General features: G+C 43.1%; 1 protein-coding gene across 11 annotated transcripts in view; it reads right to left on the bottom strand.

Annotated features, from left to right (window-relative positions):
* Positions 1 to 23,033, bottom strand: part of ABI2 (abl interactor 2) — an 841,968-nt gene that overhangs the window by 442,144 nt on the left and 376,791 nt on the right. For 6 of the 11 annotated variants that reach the window (XM_078680272.1, XM_078680274.1, XM_078680277.1 and 3 more), the window contains exon 4: positions 5,610 to 5,627. The exons of the other annotated variants lie outside the window; for them this stretch is intronic. In XM_078680272.1, coding sequence (XP_078536398.1) covers positions 5,610 to 5,627 — 18 coding nt within the window. The remainder of the gene's footprint in view (positions 1 to 5,609; positions 5,628 to 23,033) is intronic. 11 annotated transcript variants of the gene reach the window in all.

The raw sequence follows: 23,033 nt of genomic DNA, 5'->3' as shown, positions 1-23,033 counted from the left end.
GCATGTATCTACAAGCTCGTATGGCCTCCCAGCTAAGCTGAAAGGCTCCTGTTTTTAATGTATCTTTTTGCTTCCTTTACAGATACGGAGTACCTAAAAAAAGTATGGATTTTTGTGTATACACATTAGGTGTGCAGGTCACAGCATCCTAAAAATATGATCAATTAGGAGTGGCATACACGGGCTGGACCTCATGTAGTCCTGATGAAGAGCCTGTAAGGGTCAGCTCAAAACATTTTGACACACATACAATACTAGGACAACCAGACTCATCAAGGTCTGGTGTCCTCCTGGTATCAAACCCTGATTTTAACCATACCAGCCAGGGGGGAATAAAATAGTAGCTCACTAGTTAGGTACTTTTAATCCTTTCCCTCCCACTGCACCGTACATAGTCCTTAAGAAAGGACTATGTCGTAACACAAGTCGTAACACGCCTCAATCCGTAGAGGATAGAGAGGAACACCAACGATGAAGCATGCCACCGAGGGGAAACCCTGGTGGGTGAGGGGTCTCTAGAAAAAGAGTCTTTTTTCTAGCAAAGTGATCGCAACAAACTTACGTTGGATCCTGTTCTCTTTATATACAAGTTACCATACCTTAATTTTTCTATTTTTAGTTTTAAAATATATCAAAAGAATGACTGTGTAATTAAAATGTATTTATAAACTAGTGCAAATGTATATTAGTAAATTGAACTTATGGGTCAAATTGTAGTATAATTTATATGGTTATAAAACCTGGGAAATTCACTAAAAAAAACAAAGGTTACTGAAACATTATAGTTAGGTTCAGCTTTTACACACACAAAACAATGAAAATTCAGCAGTTCTAGTTATCACTGACTTCATCAGCCCACATGCCCTCACCTCCGAAAACTACATTCTACTGGGAGACCTCAACTTCCATTTGGAAAAGAAAAACGACAGCAACAACACCTCCCTTCTGGACAACCTGGACAATCTCGGTCTCAAACAACTTGTTGACACCCCCACCCACCTTGCCGGGCATACGCTCGACCCTATCTTCACCTCCAGCAAGCACATCTCTTTCGATCACACCACAGCACTCCATCGGACGGACCAGAGCTGCGTCCACTTCAGCTACAAAAAGACCACGACCCACAACCCCCCTCATCCTATTCCTCGAAGAAATTGGAACAAAATCACCACCGACCAGCTCTTCACTTCGCTCCACCAAAACCCTCCTGCCATATCATCGGACCCAAACCAAGCAGCCACCAACCTCACACAATGGATCACCCACAGCGCCGACAAACTAGCACCCTTGAAGAACCACCTATTCAAGCAAAGTAACAAAAAAGCCCCCTGGTTCAACGATGACCTTAAAAAATCCAAGAAGCACTGCCGCACTCTCGAGAAAGCCTGGAGAAAAAACCCAACCACTGACAACCTGGCCACCTTCAAGAATGCCACCCGCAAACACCACCAACTGATCCGATCCACCAAAAAATCAGCATTCAAGGATCGTCTCGACAACAATGCCCAAAACAGCAAGGAACTATTCAACATCGTCAAAGAATTCACCAACCCCACCGCCGGCACCAACGACATCACTCCCTCCCAAGACCTCTGCGACTCTCTATCCTCATTCTTCCACAACAAAATCGCCGACATACATAACAGCTTTGAAAACCAGTCCGAAGACCAGCCCACTCCACCCACCTCCGAACAAAAACCGCACTCTAACATCCTTTTCGCCTGGAACCCAATCACCACTGAAGATACCATCCGCCTGATGAACTCCATCCACTCAGGATCACCAACCGGCCCATGTCCTCACCACATTTTCAACAAAGCAGACTCCATCATCGCACCCCACCTCCGCGATGTCATCAACTGTTCCTTCAACTCCGCTACCTTCCCGGAAAGCTGGAAACATGCCGAACTCAGCGCCCTTCTGAAGAAACCCACAGCAGACCCCACTGAACTTAAGAACTACCGCCCCCATCTCGCTCCTCCCATTCCCTGCCAAAGTCATTGAGAAAGCCGTCAACAGTCAACTCGCCGCCTTCCTCGAATCCAACAAATCCCTCGACCCCTCACAGTCCGGCTTCCGAGCCAAACACAGCACCGAAACCGCCCTCATCACAGCAACAGACGACATTCGAACTCTACTAGACAACGGAGAAACAGCCGCCCTCATCCTACTCGACCTCTTCGCAGCCTTCGACACAGTCTGTCATAACACCCTCATTCAACGCATCAGCAACATCGGAATACAAGGGAAGGCATTGGACTGGATCATCTCGTTCCTCGCTGGTAGAACCCAAAGAGTCCGCCTCCCCCTTTTAAATCAGAGGCCACTGAAGTCATCTGCGGCGTACCACAAGGATCATCACTCAGTCCCACCCTCTTCAACGTATACATGAGTCCCCTCGCATCCACCGCTCGCCAACACAACCTCAACATCATCTCCTATGCAGACGACACCCAGCTGATCCTCTCACTCACCAAAGACCCAAACACCGCCAAAACCAACTTACACGAAGGAATGAAAGAAGTAGCCGAGTGGATGAAGAACAGCCGTCTAAAACTAAACTCCGACAAAACGGAAGTCCTCATCTTAGGCTCATCCCCCTCTGCCTGGGACGACTCTTGGTGGCCACCGGCACTGGAAACCGCACCCAGACCTACGGATCACGCACGTAACCTGGGCTTCATCCTGGACTCCTCCCTCTCGATGACCAGACAAGCCAACGCCGTCTCATCATCTTGCTTCAACATCCTCCGCATGCTCAAAAAAATCTTCCGTTGGATCCCCACCGAAACAAGAAAGACGGTCACCCACGCACTGGTCACCAGCCGACTGGACTACGGAAACACCCTTTACGCCGGAACAACAGCCAAACTACAGAAGAAGCTCCAACGCATCCAAAATGCCTCAGCCAGACTCATATTGGACATCCCTCGGCAAGCTCACATTTCCGGCCACCTGAAAGACCTCCATTGGCTCCCCGTCAACAAGAGAATAACGTTCCGCCTCCTCACCCACGCACACAAAGCCCTCTACGACCAAGGACCCGAATGCCTCAACACGCGACTGTCCTTCTACACCCCCTCCCGCCAACTACGATCGTCCAATCAAGCCCTCGCCGCCATTCCGCACATCCATAAATCCACCATGGGGGGAAGATCCTTCTCCTACCTGGCAGCCAAAACCGGGAATTCTCTCCCCACCCACCTCCGCCTTACACAAAACCACCTTGCCTTCAGAAAGCAACTAAAAACCTGGATATTCGATAAGTAAAGCACACCCCTCCCTCAAGCGCCTTGAGACCCTCTGGGTGAGTAGTGCGCTATACAAATCTCTGAACTTGAACTATATCAAGTAACTATAACTCGCGGCCTTGCCAGGCACTGCTAATTACCCCATTTGGCACATCATTCATGACCTCTTCTATGACATTGAGAATATCAATATTTGCAATAAAATTATTCATGAGAAAACTGTGCATGGCAGGGGCACTGTTTATAGTTAACTTAGAGCACGAGTTATAGTTACTTGAGATAGCTATAACAAACTGCTAAAGTTCTATGGTTTTGTGTGTGTAAAATCTGAACACAACTATAACGTTCCCGTAACCTTTGGGTTTTTCAGAGAATATATGTATACATATACATGCTTATAATTTCGCCTCCAGGGAACAGATCTAATTAAAATTTGGCAATATGACTGCAAAGTTAGCTAAAATCCAGCATCCTAAATTTTATGCACTTTCGTACAGAAGAAAAAAAAGTTAAGGAAGGGTGAAAAAATGTTTTTTTTTTATTTTAGCTCCGAAAAACAATTTGTTCACACCTACAACAAAAGCTGTTGACGAGATTTACACAAAACTTGGCACGTGGCTTGAAAGGGGAACTACACTCAGAAGACGTGCTTTTGTTCGTTTGGTGAAAATCACTTCAGTACTTTTTCAGAAATAACTGTTTGAAAAAGGTGCTGGTTGGTCTTTATATAGTTAACAAGTTTGAATATCTCAGACATTTAAAGTTGCGTAGTGATTTAAGAATATTATCATTTACATTTGAATATTTGGATAAATGTGATTAGCTGATAATGATCTCTGTAGATTTTCTTTTCATCATCTATAAACTGGTTACGAGTTATGATTTTTTTCCTGGAAAGGACAAGGCACAATAAAAATTGCCTAACCTCAGGGTGGGTGGGGGGTGGACACGGATGCGTGAAAAACTTGAGTAATAGAACAGTTTTAAAAAACGTAGAAAATACACATGCGCATAAATACTTCAGACTGGTAAAACAGCTCATGCCATCAGAAACCCATAGCTGTGTATTCGGCTTTGAGCATACACTCATCACAGTTTCACTGAAGGCAATCTACTGTAGACACTGTCTGAGATCAACTGACCTCAGAAGGAAATTACTACTTTCATCTAACGTCCTCTTACAATAACATTACAATGAACACAAACCTATTGCTTCGCTAATCTTTTTCCCAATTGAGTTAATGTATACATGTCCCTCAAAAATATTTAATTTTTGCAGACTGATAAAATTACAATGCTAACAGGCCAAACACCGGGCGAACGTTGCACTACATAAAAAACACAACAAACAAGATTTTTGAATACATAAATAAATCGTCAAGAAATAGTTTCAGCTCTGCTCAAAATAGCATTTCACAACTGTCCACTGGTTGTTATGTTGAGAGAGAATGCGAGTGAGAGCGAGTCACAGATGGTGAAGGAGGGAATGAGGGCGCCGGAGAGAGGCAGAGGGAGATTATGAGTAGTAATGTATAAAGAGGGATAAAGAAACAAAATGAAAAGGAGCATGGGACAAAAGGAGCAACTAGGGGGTGAGAGCAAGAAGGGGGCTCAAGATTAAGAGCCAGAGGGTGATGAAGGAGAGGGGAGCTAAAACAAAGAAAATAATAAGGTTAGGCTAAGGAAGAGAGGGAGGGTAACCGAGAGAGAGCGAGATAGAGAGGAAATGAGGAACGTTTTCAAATACTATACTTAGAAAGACAACCTACTGCTGCTGTTTTGTTTCATTCAAAGTTGGCAAATAGTGCATAAAAGACAAGACATTTTAAACGCAAACGTTGCAGCATAAACTATTAGATACAGGTACAATAGAAAGACATGAAACAATGAAGCATTCGAAAAGATTAGCAGACATTACATATTTGTGAAGTTTATCTTTACACATTTATAATCAAGTGTTTTTGTACTGGAATGTAATTGAACACCAGAATTCTGGTGTGCAAAAATATAACATGGCACACCTTACACAGAATAAAAAGAATATTACACAGGGGGAGGTATCGCCGAGCTAAACGCTCACACATACTTAACCTTAATTTCAGATGCTGTAGTTTCTAATAATTGCGCAAAGTGTGACGTAAAAGTAAACAAAGATGTCCTTTATGACAGTTTAACAGAACAGAAAGTCTAGAAATAGGAGAAATATGCAGTGTTCCTTTGGGCTGTATCACAGTACAGAGGAGCAATTTCATTTAAATAGACGAATGAAGCAAAAACACTTCTTCTCTGCCTCACTCCCCGTGTGTAAGATTCCATATGAAGTTTAAGAATGGAAAACCAGCCCTCGGGGACTCTTACCTTAAATCTAAGTAACCACTTAATGCATTAATGGAGCAAATAAAAGGCAAGGAAAAAAAGCATTGAAAGGTTAGTTGAAACTTCAGAAAATGGAGAAGTAAAAATAAAATAAAAACAAAGTTAAGCATTTAGCACTGACAATAATTATGTATCGGTAGATCATAGGAAGAGTGAGAAAAGCAAAATGTATTAAGACAGAAGAAAAGTTTTCCAGATGGAATATTCATAACTGCTGTAAACATCTCCTGAAGGTATTTACAATGAAATATATTGCCTACTAATCAGATACCTAAAAATTAAGGAGAATTAACCATTCACTTACGTAAATGACCACATGGACAGATATCAAACATTTGACCAAATTGACTATTTCTACATTTTAAAAGCAAAGGGGCGAGGCTAAACTTACCAAGTTCTGGAATTCCAGGAATCCCAAACAATACAAATAACATAAGTGGAAAAATGTCCAATACTAATTGGGACTAGTCCTCATATCAATGTATTTTCCTGGGGATTCCAATTTCATGTGGGACTCCGTCCTCCCAGCCATATTCAAGTTATTTTGGGGATAAAACCCTCAAAAACTTTCCCAGCTACACCACCTCCAACAAGGGCTTGAAGTTGGACGGGTCTCACCGGTGCTTGGAACTGGCAGTTTTTTAAAGGGGGCTCGAAACGGATCTTTATCCAGCTCTATTTTGTGCCCTGGCACAGCAGGTCCGTTTTTTCTGGACTGCAGTAACGGCAGGCACTGTGTGCGTGCTCACACTGCTCACTTCTCACGAGTGGAGAAGTTACGCCATGACGTCATGCCAGGTGAGCGGTGTAGGTGAAGGGAAATCCTCTAAAGAGCCATTTTCTCTCTGGATTTCACTTCTCTTTTTAAACTCAGGAGCAGCAACGTTGTCGTGATGTCACCAGGGCTTTAGGTGGAAGCTTTCAATATTCTATACAAGCTACAGTTGCTGCTTATTTATCTTATGCAACTAACAACCATTGACAAAGCCAATAGTCCTGGCTTGTTCTAGGTATGTTGTTACTTCTTGTATCATATATCTGAATACAATGACAGAAACAGCAAAATACAAGTCAGGCGGCACACTATGCTAAGCACAGATTTTTACCTTAAGTGTTTTAAGCCACGCCCTTAATTACATTGGCTATGCCCATTTGAGAGACCTCCCCAGTTTTTTCATGCCACTTAAAGCACTGGCTTCACCTTCACCTTCATTTAATGTCTCCAAAGTAACAAAATTAAACGGGAGAATAAAATGCAGAAAAACTGTTCTGGCTTCTCAGTACATCTGGCAACAGGTGCAAAATTAGGTTTCCTTTGAGACCAAGGAGCACAGGGGTTCTGCCCTTGGCGTCTGCGACAAATCTGCATAAACAGATAAAATGCACTGCTTTAAATGAGAATTTAATGTGCTGCATATTGAGAGTAGGTAGATTGAAAAAACATTGGCAAAGTCAATAGTTCAAAACTTAGCACAACAGTGCGACGCTTAACGCATACATGCCACAAAAATATATAAAAATAGACATTGTCACCATCTACACATATAGGTCACATGCTTGCAAATAAAAAGTAAAATAAAAATAAATTAAGCATTGCACACTATTTTAACAAAACAGTTTGGGTACTGCCTAGTAGATAGACTGATGTACCTAGCACGAGGGCTTTAAGTAGGATGAAAAAACTGGAGGGTCTCTCAAAGGGGAGTGGCAATGTAATTAAGGGCTTGGATTAAAAACACTTAAACTAAAAAATCTGTGCTTAGCATAGTGTGCTGCCAGACTTGCATTTTGTTGTTTACCATTGCATCTAGATATATGATACAAGTAACATCATACCTACAAGTCAGGACTATTGGCTTTGTCAATGGTTGTTAGCTGCATTAGATAAATAAGCAGCAACTATGGCTTGTTGTATATAATATTGAAAACGTTTCCACTTGCAGCCCTGGTGACACCAGAACAGTGTTGCTGCTCCAGAGTTTCAAAAAGAGAAGGGAAATCCAGAGAAAAAATGACTCTTGAAAGGATTTCCCTTCCCATAGAACGCTCACCTGGCATGACGTCATGCCGTAACCTCCACTTGTGAGAAGTGAGCAGTGTGAGCGCGCGCACATGGGGTCAAATTTATGCCACAGCATATTCTGCCTTTTCTAGAGGGACTGCAATATGGATCCGGGCGGGGATTCCCTTCTCCCTTAGTGAGAGTAGGATAGATGAACAAGGGCGTTACATGCTCTTATGGCGGACCTTAAATGGTACGCAAGTGGTGTTTGGGTCCCTTTATGCAACAAAGACCAAGATGCCTTTCTGTCCCGGTTGTCACTAGCCCTCTCAGACAGGTCCTGATATCCATGGTTACTAGGGGGGGAACCTGAATGCAGTGGTTGATGTATTCCAGACCGATCTGACCCTCCTTTGCTAAACACCACTGCATGCTCCCAGGCTGCGGCGCTGTCGCGCTGGGCACAAGGATGGAATTGAATAGATGTTTGGAGGTCCCAGCACGTCAACCTGCGGGAATATTCCTTCTATTCTCACCCCCACATGTTGCATACCCGCCTGGACTATTTCCTGTGCTCACCAGAGCTCTCATCGACCATTTCGCACTGTACTTACTTAGGCAAGACAATCGCAGACCACAATCCCACTGAACTGAATCTCAAGTGGGGACGCTTTCCCACACATATCCCGACCTGGCGTATGCAACCCATACAATTGAAGATCAGGTGTATAGGGCCACATTAGCCACTGCCATAACTACATATTTTACAATTAATGAAGGCACAGCCACGACCCGATCCTTGGAATGGGAGGCATTTAAGGTGTCAATTGGGAGGGGGGTCCTTTTGGTGGGATTTAGAAGGGAAGCAATTAGAGACCTCACAGAGCTGGAGGGCAAACTGCAAACACAGGAAGTGGAGGCAAAATGGACGGGGATGGGGTGGAACGCTTACAATTAGCTAGGGTCAAATATGCAGAAATGCTGGAACGTTTAAGACTGATTGACTTTAACGCATACACACTTCGCACGCACTCTGAGGCAGATCATTCCGGCACCTTATTGGCGAGGCTCATTGCGCCTCCATCAACCCCCACTCCCATGTTGGCAATTAATAATGTTCAGCAAATGCAGTTTACCACACAGGCGGAGATAAATTCTGCATTCCAAACCTACTGAACCACTCTATTTGCTGCTCCTCATCAAGACCTGATAGACGCGTCCTTGCGGAGGTAGACCTCCCAGTTATTCCTGACTCCGACATCCAAGGCCTAGAAGCGTCAATTAACCGGCAGGAATTAATATGGTGATTAAGGCGTTAGCTCATAATAAAACACAAGGCGCAGATGGGCTTCCTATTGCATTTTACTCAACCTTTGCAACAGCGCTGGTGCCTAAAGTGCTGCAGCTTAACACTACCTCGCTGGCTGAGGGTTTACTACCCTCCACAAATAGAGAAGCATTAGTCACTTCATTCCAGAAGCCTGACAAAGATCCTTCCGAGCTGACATCCTACAGACTCTTCTCCATCCTTAATACTGAGAATAAAATACTCAGTAAACTTCTGGCGTCTAAGCTTCTTCCCTTACTCCCTCAACTCATACATGTAGATCAGTATGGGTTTGTTCCCAAACGTAGCACCTCTTTAAATATTCGTCGATTTCACGCCATACTACATGCGACCTCGGCACAGTTACCGCACCCTGGCTGTCTGTCCCTGGATATACGCCAAGCCTTTGATACACTGAGTTGGTCTTATATATTAGCTGTCCTGACCAAGTTCGGACTACCTCCGGCATACTGAAACTGGATAAAATGACTCTATACTAACCCTACAGCCCGGGCAAAAACTGGTTCGATCATATCGCAAGCATATTTTATTTATCGAGGCACGCAACAGGGCTGCCCCCTGTCGCCTTTGTTTGTCCTGGCGCTCGAACCTCTAGCCCAATATCTACAGCAAGTTATGGTCCCCTATGGTATTCCCATACATGGCACAGTTCATTCTGTGTCACTCTTTGCAGATGACATGTTATTGTATTTCCAGGACTTGAATACAAGCATGCAGGCAATAGCGGACGTGTTTTCACAGTTCGGGGAGCTATCGGGGTTACATATTAATGCCTCTAAATCAATAGCATATTCTTTCAATAATACTTATGCAGACCCCTTTTTAAGTTATGGCTAGTTGCAGTTTAGAGTAGAACCTGTAACCTTTAAATATTTAGGAATCTATGTTTACAGAACCACCACCGACACAATAGTGCGGACAGTCAACTACCTTCGGTCCCAGGTCTCCTTTTAGGTCTCGCCTGTCGATGCGCATGCGCATCGAGCAAGCGAGACTATAGGGGCTCATCCACTCTTTATCCACACTGCAAGGAATCGTGGCGATTCCTTGCAGTGCCCGTGACTTTTAAGGTCAATGCGCATGCGCATTAAGCTTATGCGCATGCGCATTGACCTTAAAAGTCACGGGCGCGTGCATGTCCGTCTTTGTTTACCCGCTCCGCCCCCTCCCGCCGTGTCGCCTTGCCTACTCTCTTCCACAGCCTCCCCCAGCTCCGCCCCCTCACTACTTGATTGCACGGCCGCTAGGCCGTGCCTCCCCTACTCTCCTCCCCCCTCCTCCTCTCCTCCCCTGCCTGCCTGCCGCTAGCCTTGCCTACTCTCTCTCGCACCCTCCCCCAGCTCCGCCCCCTCACTACTTGATTGCACGGCCGCTAGGCCGTGCCTCCCCTACTCTCCTCCCCCCTCCTCCTCTCCTCCCCTGCCTGCCTGCCGCTAGAAAGCATGGGATACTGTGCTGCCTTAACTATTTGCTATGGCCATGTTAAAATCAGAGCCAAGTCGTAAATATACATTTTTCCACACCACTGTTTTTTCGATAAAAACGTGATTATTCACAGTTTACGCTGCTAATCCGTGACCAAACAGACAATATGAAGCTCTGAGTCTATTCTCTTCCTAGCGTGCTGTGACTGCCTCCCCCGCTGTATCCCCTCACCCCCCCCCCCTGCTGTATCCCCTCACCCCTGGTCTCTCCCCACGTCTCTCCGTTGCTCTCCCCTCTGCTGTCGCTCTCTCTCTCGCTCACTCCCCGGCTCTCTTCTTGCCTTGCTGCTGCTCTGCCTCTTTGTGTCTGATCCCAGGCTCACATGTCGGAGCTGGCAGCCCCCGCGGCTAGTTCCTATCTGTGCGACAGCATTTTTAATTTAACACAACCGCCTTTGATGTTTTCAAATATTTATAGCCAGCTTCAGAGCACTGCAGAAGTGTTTCCATTCAGATGGAACGGCTCGGCTCGCTCTCCTCGTGCAGGCCCTCTTAAACTCGGATCCCGCGGGATTTAGTTCACGCGAAATTCTCTCCGTGTCTCGTGCTTTTCTGTCTCTTTAACTTTTACTTTCCTTTCACAGCCTGTCATATGTTGTTGGACTCTCCCAGAAATAGCTAATGGATCGAAATATCAGAATATACAGAAAATCGAAAACTGCGACCAAGAAAAGCTCGTGCTGAGAAGTAAATCTTTAAATCTAAGAAGGACTTTGCGTGCTTTACAAGTGTTTACAGGGGAACAGCGTAGAACTGCACAGTTAATTTGATAGTACAAGCACATGCAATGGATGCACTTATTTCATATCTGTTTAATCCGTTCATTTTAATTCCTTTGGTCGCTTTAGTTCTAGTCATTATTTCTTTGCCTCTCCGATTGCGCTCTTCAATTACCCTCCACGCCCACAATTTATTTTTCTCATTCTCTGTAGTACTCTGCCAATTCTCACAATGTCTACCATTTTTCGAACCCCGCCTCCCCCCTCCCTCCCAGCCTCCACAGTTTCCGCTCTTCCAATATTCTGAATATTTCTGAATTGTTTCGTTTCTCTCCCTGTATGGAAGTGTGAAGTTTAGAAACTACCTGAAAACGTGGTTATTGAAGCAGGCTGTACACTCACCCTCAACCCCTCACTCACCCTCACTCTCACTCATCCTCACTCACCCTCAACCCCTCACCCTCACTCACCCTCAACCCCTCACCCTAACTCACCCTCACTCACCCTCAACCCCTCACTCACCCTCTCACCCTCAACCCCTCAACATCAACCCCTCACCCTCACTCACCCTCACCCTCACTCACCCTCACCCACCCTCACCCACCCTCACCCTCACTCACCCTCACTCACCCTCACTCACCCTCACCCTCACTCACTCTCACCCTCACTCACCCTCACTCACCCTCACTCACCCTCACTCACCCTCACTCACCCTCGCTCTCACTCACCCTCAACCCCTCACCCTCACTCACCCTCAACCCCTCACTCACCCTCACTCACCCTCACCCACCCTCACCCTCACTCACCCTCACTCACCCTCAACCCCTCACCCTCACACAGTGCAATAGGTCTCGGAGCATTTGAGTTAGAGCTTTTAGAAATGTTTATGGCTTTTTTTTTAAATTCTTTAGCATTGGCTACAGGAAACAAAAATGCTAAAGATTTACACAAAAACCCATAAACAATTCTAAAAGCACTAACTCTAATGCTGCGAGACCTATTGCATTTCCAATGCTTGTTTAAATACTCTACCACTCACAGTAGAGGGACGTCTTGCTGTGTCAAAAATGGTCATGCTGCCCCGGCTCCTTTATCAATTTGTAAACCTTCCGGTTATCCTCCCAGCTTGGAATTTTAAAACTCTAGACACGCTTTTGACCTCCTTGCTTTGGGGTTCGAGCAGACATAGAATGGCATTAGCAGAGATTCAGCTCCCCAGCGCTGCAGGCGGGATGGAAGCTCCCGATTTTAAAGCATACAGCATAGTTGGGCAATTGCAGTGGCTGGCATATTGGCTGGCAGGCCATAATTTATTTGAGATAGCGTATTCTCAGGACAGCCTTGGACGTGGTACCTTACAGGCGTTGCTGTGCCCGGGGGCAGACAAAGTGCAGAACCCTCCCTTTCTTCTATGCATAGCACTCACTATTGGAGACAAGCTCATAAATATACGAAAATACCTTTCATATATGCCACGAATATCCCCCTCTGTGGCTTACCCACAACACAAGGAATAATAAAAAGGGTAGAAATTCGAGTTTGGACACAGCTAGGGATTGAGACAGTTGGAGATTTCTTTCATGATGCTAACCTGATGCCACACAATGAATTTGTACGCACCAGTGCGGTAACCGCCACACTTTTCCTTATCCATGCCACTATTACACACTTCATTCGCAAATATTGGCTGGTGGACCAAAGAGAACTTCCCACCTTTCATTTGTTGAAGTCCATTCACATAATGGGGCATGGCCGTCATCTTGTCCGTTGGGCTACTGCAGAGAGGGAGGCGTTGCAACGGGAGGAATACGGGGGGACTATGAAAACGTCCAATATCCTTAGAATGGGCGCAAGTGGTAGAGCTTTTTAGAACGAACACGAGGAGGTTTCAGGAGACTCTCAAACTCCACGAACTACTAGTGGGGTGGCTATGGGATTCCCCCCTCACGCTGCGGCTGGACACTTAGCAGATGACCTCTGGGTGTATTATCTTTCCCCTCCCGCTCTCCTCTCCCTGGCCCCTTGTATTGTTCTTGCATTCTCTACCTTGTCCTCCCCAACACTATCGGTTGTACTTATCACCTGGTACTTTCTACCAGGATACAAAGTAATAATTTCACAGCGGAAATTGTTTTCTTGTTGCGGGTTTGTTTATTGGGAGAGGGTTAGGGTAGGTGGAATGCATTGGGTTGTAGTCACAATATACCTCAAGCACGAAGTATATGTTAATATATTATAATGTCATTATGGGTGAATTTCTCCTTGGTTTGAGTATAATGGTTATGCAAAGGAGCATATGAACAACTTGTGACATGTGGATGTGAAATGTTATGTATAAAAATTACAGATCATTTCTTTACAAAAGTAACATGTATAAAGTACTGCTTAAATATGTAATGTACTGTATGTACACCAGAAATTCCCAATAAAGTGTGTGTAAAAAAAAAAAAGTGAGCGTGCGCACATGGATCTGCTTGCTATCACTGTAGTGATAGCAGACGCAAAACAAAGCCCGAAAGAGACCCATGTCGAGGCTCCCTTTAAAAAACTGCCAGTGCTCAGACCCGGCACACTTAAAGCCCTACCTAGCACTGTTACTGAAACCCTCTTCAGTTTTAATGTACATCACAAGAACATATTAACTTTATCGGCTCCAAGTATAGGGATTTTTAGTTTTTAATTCCTATTACAATAAAATATAATTTAACGGACAGCGGTGATAAATGCTAAAGAATATAAAGAAAAACACACTGGAAAAGAAAAATGTTGGTCTGACACCGAAGCGAGCTTCATTTTAGGTACATGTGCACGTGATAAGACTAAAGGCAGTTTGGCTCACAGTGCAGGACAGCCAATGACTGAAGTGTGTTCACCCACTGCCCCATGCTTTATGCTGCCATGGTTGGAAGTAAAACGCTGAATGACAGTGGAACAGACTAGTGGATGCAAAGGGATGGCCCAAGGCTCCTCCATATGTATGTATGGATGCATGCATTTTTGTTTGCAACATACTTATTGAAATTGCAGGTTTACAGAAGAACGCACATAATACAATGTAAATACTAAAGAATGAAAAGTGAACATTTTCTTATTTGACGTGAGCCATTTGATCAATCAAGCACTTTTAATAATTTATTTTTGTATCACACAAGACAGGAGTAGAACGTGATAGAAGGGGTCTACGCTAGACCTAAAAACACAAGAGCAAAGTGATGCAATCACGTATTCATATTTAAGCAAAGTAGCACCATCCTAAAACTTCATATTTTAGACAAAAAAAATCTACTTTTGTATTTCTAAAAACACAAGTTAAATGTGTGGGTATCTGATGTTTGAAGAGTTAAAAAAACAGATAGCAATAGTCTAATGCAACCTCTTGAACTGGTAACAAGGACATTATCCAATTTGTGGATGAAATATTTGGCAGAAAGGTTTTCCTGAGACTATGTTGACCGATAATTGTATTGTATTGTCATTGCATTTATATAGCTCTTAGTACCCCTGACAAAGCGTCAAAACGCATTTTCGGTGAGAAGCACGCTACTTCGGGACCCATAAAGGATTAGTGTTGTATTAGTATAGTGAAATATGAAAGTAATTTAAGTGGTGGATAGGTTAATCAGTTATTTGGATTTGTTATGTTATGTTATTTATTTTGTTCTATAGCGCACGGCTACTCCGAAGAGCATCCCGGCGCTTTGGCGAAGAGAAACTAGGTACAGAGTAATAACACAACAGCTAAAAACTGAGGAAAAAAGAACCAAAGAAAAACCCTATTCGGAAAACAACCAAGTTTTTAATTCCTTCCTAAAAGCAAGAAGGCTATTTGCCCTACGTAAAGACAAGGGTAGCTCATTCCAGCCCCGCGAAGCCAGATACCGAAAAGCCCGGCCTCCAATTCTGGAACGCTTGATGGCAGGCACAGCTACTTTAGCCAAAGAGGCAGATCGCAGAGCTCTGCTAGGCAAATAAAAAGAGAAGCGGCAGAGAAGAGATAGCAGCAGAAGGATAGAAGAGGAAAAAGGTTTGTATTTATATAGCGCTTATTACCCCTGATGGGGTGTTGAAGCGCTTTTTTAGCGAGTAGCATGCTACTCCAGAAACCCATAAACGATTAGTGGTGAATTAGTATGGTGAAATATGAAAGTAATTTGAGTGGTGGATATTAGTCAGATATTTGGAGTGAGAAGGATAGCGGAGGGATAGAAGGGGAAGAAAGGTTTGCATTCATATAGCACCTGTTACCCCTGATGGATGTTGAAGCGCTTTTCTGGCGAGTAGCATGCTACTCCAGAACCCATAAAGGATTAGTGTTGAAAATTAGTATAGTGAAATATGAAGTATATTCAGCGGTGGATATGTTATTCAGTTATTTGGATAGAGAAGGGTAGGCGGTGGAATAGAAGAGGGAAAGAGGTTTGAATTTATATAGTGCTTGCTACCCCTGATGGGGTTTGGAAGAGCTTTTTGTGGCGAGTAGCACGCTACTCTGGAACCCATAAGGATTAGTGTTGAATTAGTATAGTGAAATATGAAAGTCATTTAAGTAGTGGATATGTTAGTCAGTTATTTTGATTGAGAAGGGTTTGGGGAGGGGTTGAAAAGGGAAAAAGGTTTGCATTTATATAGAGCGTGTAACCCTGATGGGGTGTTGAAGTACTTTATTTGGCGAGTAGCATGCGACTCTGGAACCCATAAAGGATTAGTGCTGAATTAGTATAGTAAAATATGAAATTTAAGAATATATAATCTATTAGAACAAAGTTTTCACAGCACTCTAGGAGCAGTGGAAGATTTGATAGCTTTTATTAAAGCATAATGATCACCACCATCACCACCACCAACGTTTCCGCCAAAAGATGGCCTTTGTCATGGTTACGTGAGTCCCTTTTCTCTTTCACACTTTATAGTGTTTCATTCTATACCCAGTTTGATGCATCCTGGGAATTGTAGTTAACTAACTGAAAGCACAATCATGTATTTTTTCGCAGAGATCGTTTTTGCATGTATAAATTGGTATTGTATATTCACATTTTATCACATGTGTTAGGTTTCCTCTCGGTTTGTACCGAAATACAGGATGCTATTTAAAGACACACATGCACACCTAAATCATGGGACTATTGCCCAAAATTGATTAAAATGCCAACACATTTTATTTTGTTTATTAGTGTACATTTAATTCCTAGTCTCCGTTTAGCCCAAAAGGGGCCTTGGTTTTAAACTTCATTATCAGGCGGGATTCTAGTCTTCTCAATTTTAGTGTCCGATTTCCGCCTCTATCGTGGTACGGGATTGTAGCAATACCAAAGTATCTGATGTTTTTCCAGTTGGTTCTGTGTTGGGTGTGAAGATGTTTAGATATTGCATAGTTCATATCCTTGTTGTGGATTGCTCTCAAACATTCCAAAATTCTCTTCCGAAGAGGACAAATAGTGCTACCAATGTAGCGAAGCCCCCAAGTACATTCAATCATGTACACCACATAACTTGTGTCACATGTGATTCTTTCGATTATTGTGAATGTTTTCCTTTGGAATCTTTGATGCTTTTAACACATTTCCCAATTTTGCAGGCGTTGCATATGTTACAATGAACAAATCCTTTCTGATTGTTAGCCACGTTTTAGTTTTCTTTGAAACAAAATGACTATTTACTAGTTTATCTTTGAGAAATGCCACTTTTCGATATGTTATGTTTGGTCTTGGTCCAATTGTTTTACCAATGTCCGGATCACTTTCCAAAACCTTCCAATATTTTTGTAAAATCTTTTTGATTTAGAAACTTTCTTTGCTGTAGGTCTAAATCGGTCTCGTTTTGTCTTCATTTAAATTCTTTAGATTGGTAATCAGAGTTTCTGCTCTAGGGACAGCTTTGGCACGTTTTAAGCCTCTCTCACAACTCTATGTTTATATTCTCTTCTCATAAAACGGTTTGCACTTTCTTGTAGACTTTTTTTCCGCTACATCTGTTGCAGAACAGTTCCTCTTCATTCTAATGAATTCTCCATATGGAATGCTTCTTATCAGATTTGATGGATGAAAGCTTTCACCATGGAGAATACGGTTCGTTGCAGTGGGCTTTCACATGGATGTCCAAGTATTGAATGGATTTCAAACTTATATTGTCGGTAAATTTCAAACCCACATCATTTATATTCTAGATGTTGAAGTATTCCTTGAACTCGTTTTGGCTGCCATTCCATATTAAAAAGAGATTGTCGATATATCTCAATCACATCTCTATCTTGGTTGTGTGTGTCTTATTTTCTTCTTTCCAAGCCACTAACTTCTCCCACCATCCCATGGTGGGGTTAGCGTAGCTGGGTGAGAAAGATATTCCCATGGCAGTGCCACACTGTTGTGTGTATACTTTTTGGTTGAATAGGAATATATATTATTGGTCAAACATAGTTCCACCCTTTCCATCAACATCTTAGAATGTTTGATTTCTTGGATGTTCCTTTGACGTAGAAAGTACTCCACTGCTTTGAGCCCAATTTTATGGTCAATTGAGGTATAACACGATACCAGGTCAATTGTTAAAAGTTGAAACCCTTTTTGCCATCCCACATTGGTCAGTGTTCTAAGTAAGTCCCCAGTGTCTTTTATGTAGGAGCTTAAATTAGTTTCTATTGGTGCCAAATATTTATCCACATAGATAGACTTATTTTCAAGTAGGGAGTTACAGCTGGAGACGATGGGTCTCCCTGGTGGATTGATCAAAGTCTTGTGAACTTTCGGGAGAAAGTATATCATCGGCATGACAGGGCTATCATTGAAGAGAAAACGAGCTTCATCCACATTTAGTAGGCCATCGTTTCTCTATATATCCAAATGCTCCTTTCTATTTCTAAGGTCAAGTTATTTATCGGATTCGTGGGCAGTTGTGTGTAGTTTTTCTTATTTCCCAGTTGTCTCATGGCCTTGTTACCATAATCCATTGTGTCTAAGATTACGACGTTTCCGCTGTTGTCTGCAGGTTTTATAGTTATCTTTTCATTCTTAGTAAGATTCTCCAATGCCAACCATTCTTTTTTTGTTAGATTTTCACATTTATTGGCAGTAGTATTTTCCATCTTCTCCAGTTCATTTATCACTAGTTCGTGAAATTGATCAATTCTGTTGCCTAACCTAATGATGAACAGAATTTATATTTTACTTTCAATCCAGATCCCGTGCGTTTCCCTGTCTCTATTTCCAGATCTTCTAGTATCTGAGTTTCTGTCATTTCATCATCATTTTGATTTAAGAGTAGATTGTATGCTGTATTTAGATTGGTGGCATCATCTACAGTCAAGCTTTCACTTTCTGGTATGTTGATAGATTCTCGATTGCCTGTGTATGCTTTCTTAGCAAAGAATTTCTTTAGTTTTAGTTTTCTGGTATACTTGTACAGGTCAATTCTTGTTTCCACGTGGTCGTGGTGTTGCTCCGGGCAGAATGTTAAACCCCTATTGAGAACGATTGTTTCTTTCTCTGTCAAAATATGGTCCGAGAGATTGAGGATTAGATTGTCATTCTTTTTAGATTCTTCCCTTCCTACTTTTTCGATATTCTGTTGAGTAGGAGTATCCTTTCGTGGATATGTTAGTCAGTTATTTGGATTGAGAAGGGTTGGGGAGGGTTTGATAAGGGAAAAAGGTTTGCATTTATATAGCGCGTGTAACCATGATGGGGTGTGAAGCGCTTTATTTGGCGAGTGAACGGGTAAAAAGCGCCTTCAATGGATTTATTTGGAATACTCTGTTCTATTGCTTTTGATATATATTTTTAACTGCAAGAATTATTGATAAACTCGCCAGAGAGTTATTATTCAAATGTCTTTTATCTAAGAAATATTTTTGTTCCTTGTGAGGCATAAGAACCAATGAACCAATTAGAAAACAATAAATATTAAAAACATGGGTTGAGTTTGCCTGGTTAGCATTAGAAGACGGGAGCTGTTCGCCCACACCTCCTGTCCTGCAGCCTACAAAAATGCTTGCAAATATGAGCCTTAAAATCAATCACTGGCCACATTTCCAGTCCTGGAAGCGTCTGGAAGCCTCATAGCACTTGCTTGATCTAAGCAACAAGCGCTGTTTTAAAAATTCCCTATGGCTCATTGGCGCCTTGAGACACCCTTTCACCAAGTTACGTCATCCCCAAATCAACTTACCGAGGAAAAATTGGAGGGGCGGGGTCTGGACTTTTTCACTGAGGAATGGCCACTTATCGGCAAAACTCATAACAAGCCACGTTATATGGGGGTCGGGGGACGTTCAAGCCACACACCCTGCTGTGGCGCAGACTGCACAAGAGAAGAGGAAGTGTCGGCAGAGCGCCGGGCTCTACCTCCAGCACACACCTCTGAAGGACCCTGGACCGATCCTCCACCCTGAGCGGCGGTGTTAGGACCCAGTGAGGGGCGGGCTGTGAAGTGGGGAGTAGGGGACGAGTTTAGGGTGGGAGAGCTGTCTTCGTCCACCAGAGGTCCGGGCTAGAGGTGAGGGGAGACCGCATGGGGTGCCTCCGAGGGGATCCAGGGTGCAACGGCAGTCTGCAGACTTTCAACAAACTCTGGAGTCCGTTCCACCCTAGGACCGTGAAACTGGACGCGAGCTGAAACCTCACGGGACGCGACCGAGTGCTGCACAAGTGCGCTTCCGAATGTCAGGGGCGCCGAACACCGAGAATGCCCCCCCGTACACCCCTAAAGTGGTGCCTCCGCGCTAGTTGCTCCTGTTATGTAATGATTGGGAATGTTTTTCTTGGTAAACATTGGGCTCAGTTCAGTGTTTCCCACAGTTTCCCTCAGTTCAGTGTTTCCCACAAAAGTAGTAAAATGTCACTGTATTCGGCATGAGCTCTTTGGCGAGTTTAGTGCTGACTGCCAGGATGTAAGTTTCAGCGCATGACTAAAAAAATGCGTGATTGTGAGCAGATCACTGTATTGCCAAGTGCCTCAAATTGTAAATATGTACCAAAAAAAAAGACGCATGTTGACTTTGCTTTCTAGTTGGATCCAAGGGTTTATATAATTATATTGCGGTCAAAATATCAGTTTACAAAAATATAGTCTTGGGGACATTGCAAGCTGAGGAAATACAGATTTACTGTCCTAACCCCACATCTGCATCCCTCATGATACAGCGGCATGCGGCAATGGATGCAGCGTTTTTGCATCTAAAAACTTCAAACCAAATCAGCCATATAATTCTGATCCAAATGCCCGACAAGCGCCTTACTTCCTGCTGGCATAAAAGGTTCCTTATCTTCTTTATGGGGCCATCAGGCACCTGGGGTAACGCTCAAGGTGAGGAATATGCAGTTAGAAGTCCATCAGAACAGGTGTTTTCTTAGAATCCTCCTGTACAATCAAATGGACATATAGTAGATATGCATATCAACATTGTCATTGGCAGCCAGGAGTAATGTAGATCATCAGCACCCTTCTGTGCTTGAACCTAGAGTTGACTTTTAGAAGTAGAGGGAGTAGAAATACATTACTTCTCATTATTTCATCAAAAAATAGGAGTTGCAGACACCTGAAGTCAGAGATAAGGCAGTTTTTCTTCTGTAACAAACACTTGAAAGCCTGGTAACCAATGCCAGATCAATTGGTCTTATAAGGAGAGAACCATAAGCATTATCCATACTTATGTCTCCGGATAGTACATGGAGATGCATTAATTTGGAGAACAGTTAAACAGTATTCAAATACTGGGTAGAAAGATTTCAGAGCATGATAGCTGTTTTAAGTAGCAGCAGATTGAAGTCATATTGGTGGTTCTTCAGATACTATTTCCCCTGAGGTAAAGTTATCTATATGGGCTATCAACATTCCATGGAAGAACTTGTTATTATGGTTTGCTCCATTTGAGGTTGTTTTTATGAAGCCAGTCTGAGAGACAGCCCAGCTGTTGGGGTGATTAGTCTGTTCATCCCCCTGAACTTTGTTGTCACACATCTTCCTCTAAACATTCTTTAAGCATTTACACATCAAACCTGGGTCCAATAACAGGAACGTGGATAGGGCCGTAGAGTCCAGAAGCGGGAAAATTAGATGTTTGAAGACAAAGACACTTCTGTTGAACGCAAAATGGCCTGTCCTATGAAGGAGGCACTCCCGCCTTCTATATATCCAAATGATCCCTTTGTGATGAAAGAAACCTGCAACCATGGGCATGCACGTAGAAGTCCTGGAAGAGGACTCTAGACCAAAGGTCAGAGGTCTGTGTCTGTATTACAAGTAATTAAGAACCTCGTGACCATTTGTGTTCAGTGCAGATTGGAAAACGAAGCATTCATCTTAAAAATATATGGCCAAAATCCAGAACTGGTAAAGCACCAGCATCTCAAAACTTCTCCCATATGATGCACATGTTTACTGATTTGGCCCCTTAGCTCACCAGAAACAGGGAACTGATGATCTTGTTCCTTTGATTTCATGTAACTCATCATGCTTCATCAGTCAATACCTAGTAATTCTTCATCTCACTCATTTCTACCTGTGTGGTAAACAGTAATCAAGTTGAATATGTAGAAACAAACCTACCCAAACACCCAGCCAGTTGAAAAATGCAGAGTCTCCTTAAAGATCAGTTATCTGTTGTAATTAGAAACCTAATGCTGGATGGCACTCCAAGACAGGAATCCATTTAAAGAAAGCAAACAGCCATTCAGAGACTCACAATGTTATTTGCGGAGATTCAGCATGCTGGCATATAGCATAAGAACAAAAGTTACTTACCTCTAATCTGTGGTTCTCCAGTATTGGTATCTTTCATAGATACACAAGCCTGAATCATTCCCCGAGTGGGAGTCCCACGGTACACAAAAAAGCAATAATTATGCACATAATAACCATACCAAAGGTAACATAGAACCAGGAAGTAAAGTAGCTAGAAACTAAAAGGAAAAAACTTCCACATTTATGACTCGTCCAAGTCATTATATATAGTCCAAACTACAACCAAACAGGCGACAGCACCCTCCAGAATGTTCTCCTCAGAGGCTCATGCTCTCAGATTTTCTTGCACAAGTGTGATCCATTGTGAAAAGAGTATAAAAGAGCCTCTGAGGGGAAGTGGGTGGGTTGCATGTGAATCTATGAAAGATACCAATACTGGAGAACCACAGATTACAGATAAGTAACTTTTTTTTCTCCAGTATCGGGGTATCTTTCATAGATTCACACGCCTGAATCAGAGTAGAAATCAGTACATCCATAATAATGCTCGTGAGATCATATTCACGACAGAAGCATATGTACATGAAGACTTTATGCAATAACATATATGGAAGATGTATATATACACAAATATATACATATATATTACGCTCCTTGCTGCACCAAAACGCGAGATCACTCAAGGACGGGTGCACTTTAAGTGGCGGTGCACACCACTAATTATTACCGCTCCGTTTCCCTGCTTTCCAAGAGAAATAAGGCACTCAAGAGAGACGTTTCTTTCTGCTGTTTATTCCGAACCAAACAAACGCGTTTCGGCGACCTGCCTTCCTCGGTGTTTGTCAACACACCGGGAGGCCGCCATACTTTTCAATGCGAAGTGTGTGTACAGAAATGAAAAGGGGACTAACACAACCATGCCGCAGTGGGCGCCATCTTTTAACATGCAGTATCAGTCATAAAATAAAGCAATGAATTAATGCAAAAATGTATTAATGTGTACTATTATGTTATCAAGGCTTTATCGAGTCTAAGATCTTTAAGAAGAAATGCAGGGTCATTCATGTTTTATATTTTAAGTATGGCGGCCTCCCAGTGTGTCGACAAACACCGAGGAAGGCAGGTCGCTGAAACGCGTTTGGTTGGTTCGGAATAGACAGCAGAAAGAAACGTCTCTCG

The sequence above is a fragment of the Lissotriton helveticus genome, chromosome 3_1, assembly GCF_964261635.1.
Source record: "Lissotriton helveticus chromosome 3_1, aLisHel1.1, whole genome shotgun sequence".
Lineage (NCBI taxonomy): Eukaryota > Metazoa > Chordata > Amphibia > Caudata > Salamandridae > Lissotriton > Lissotriton helveticus.
Note: the sequence above shows the minus strand (reverse complement) of the source record. Positions and strands in the feature narration are given on the sequence as shown.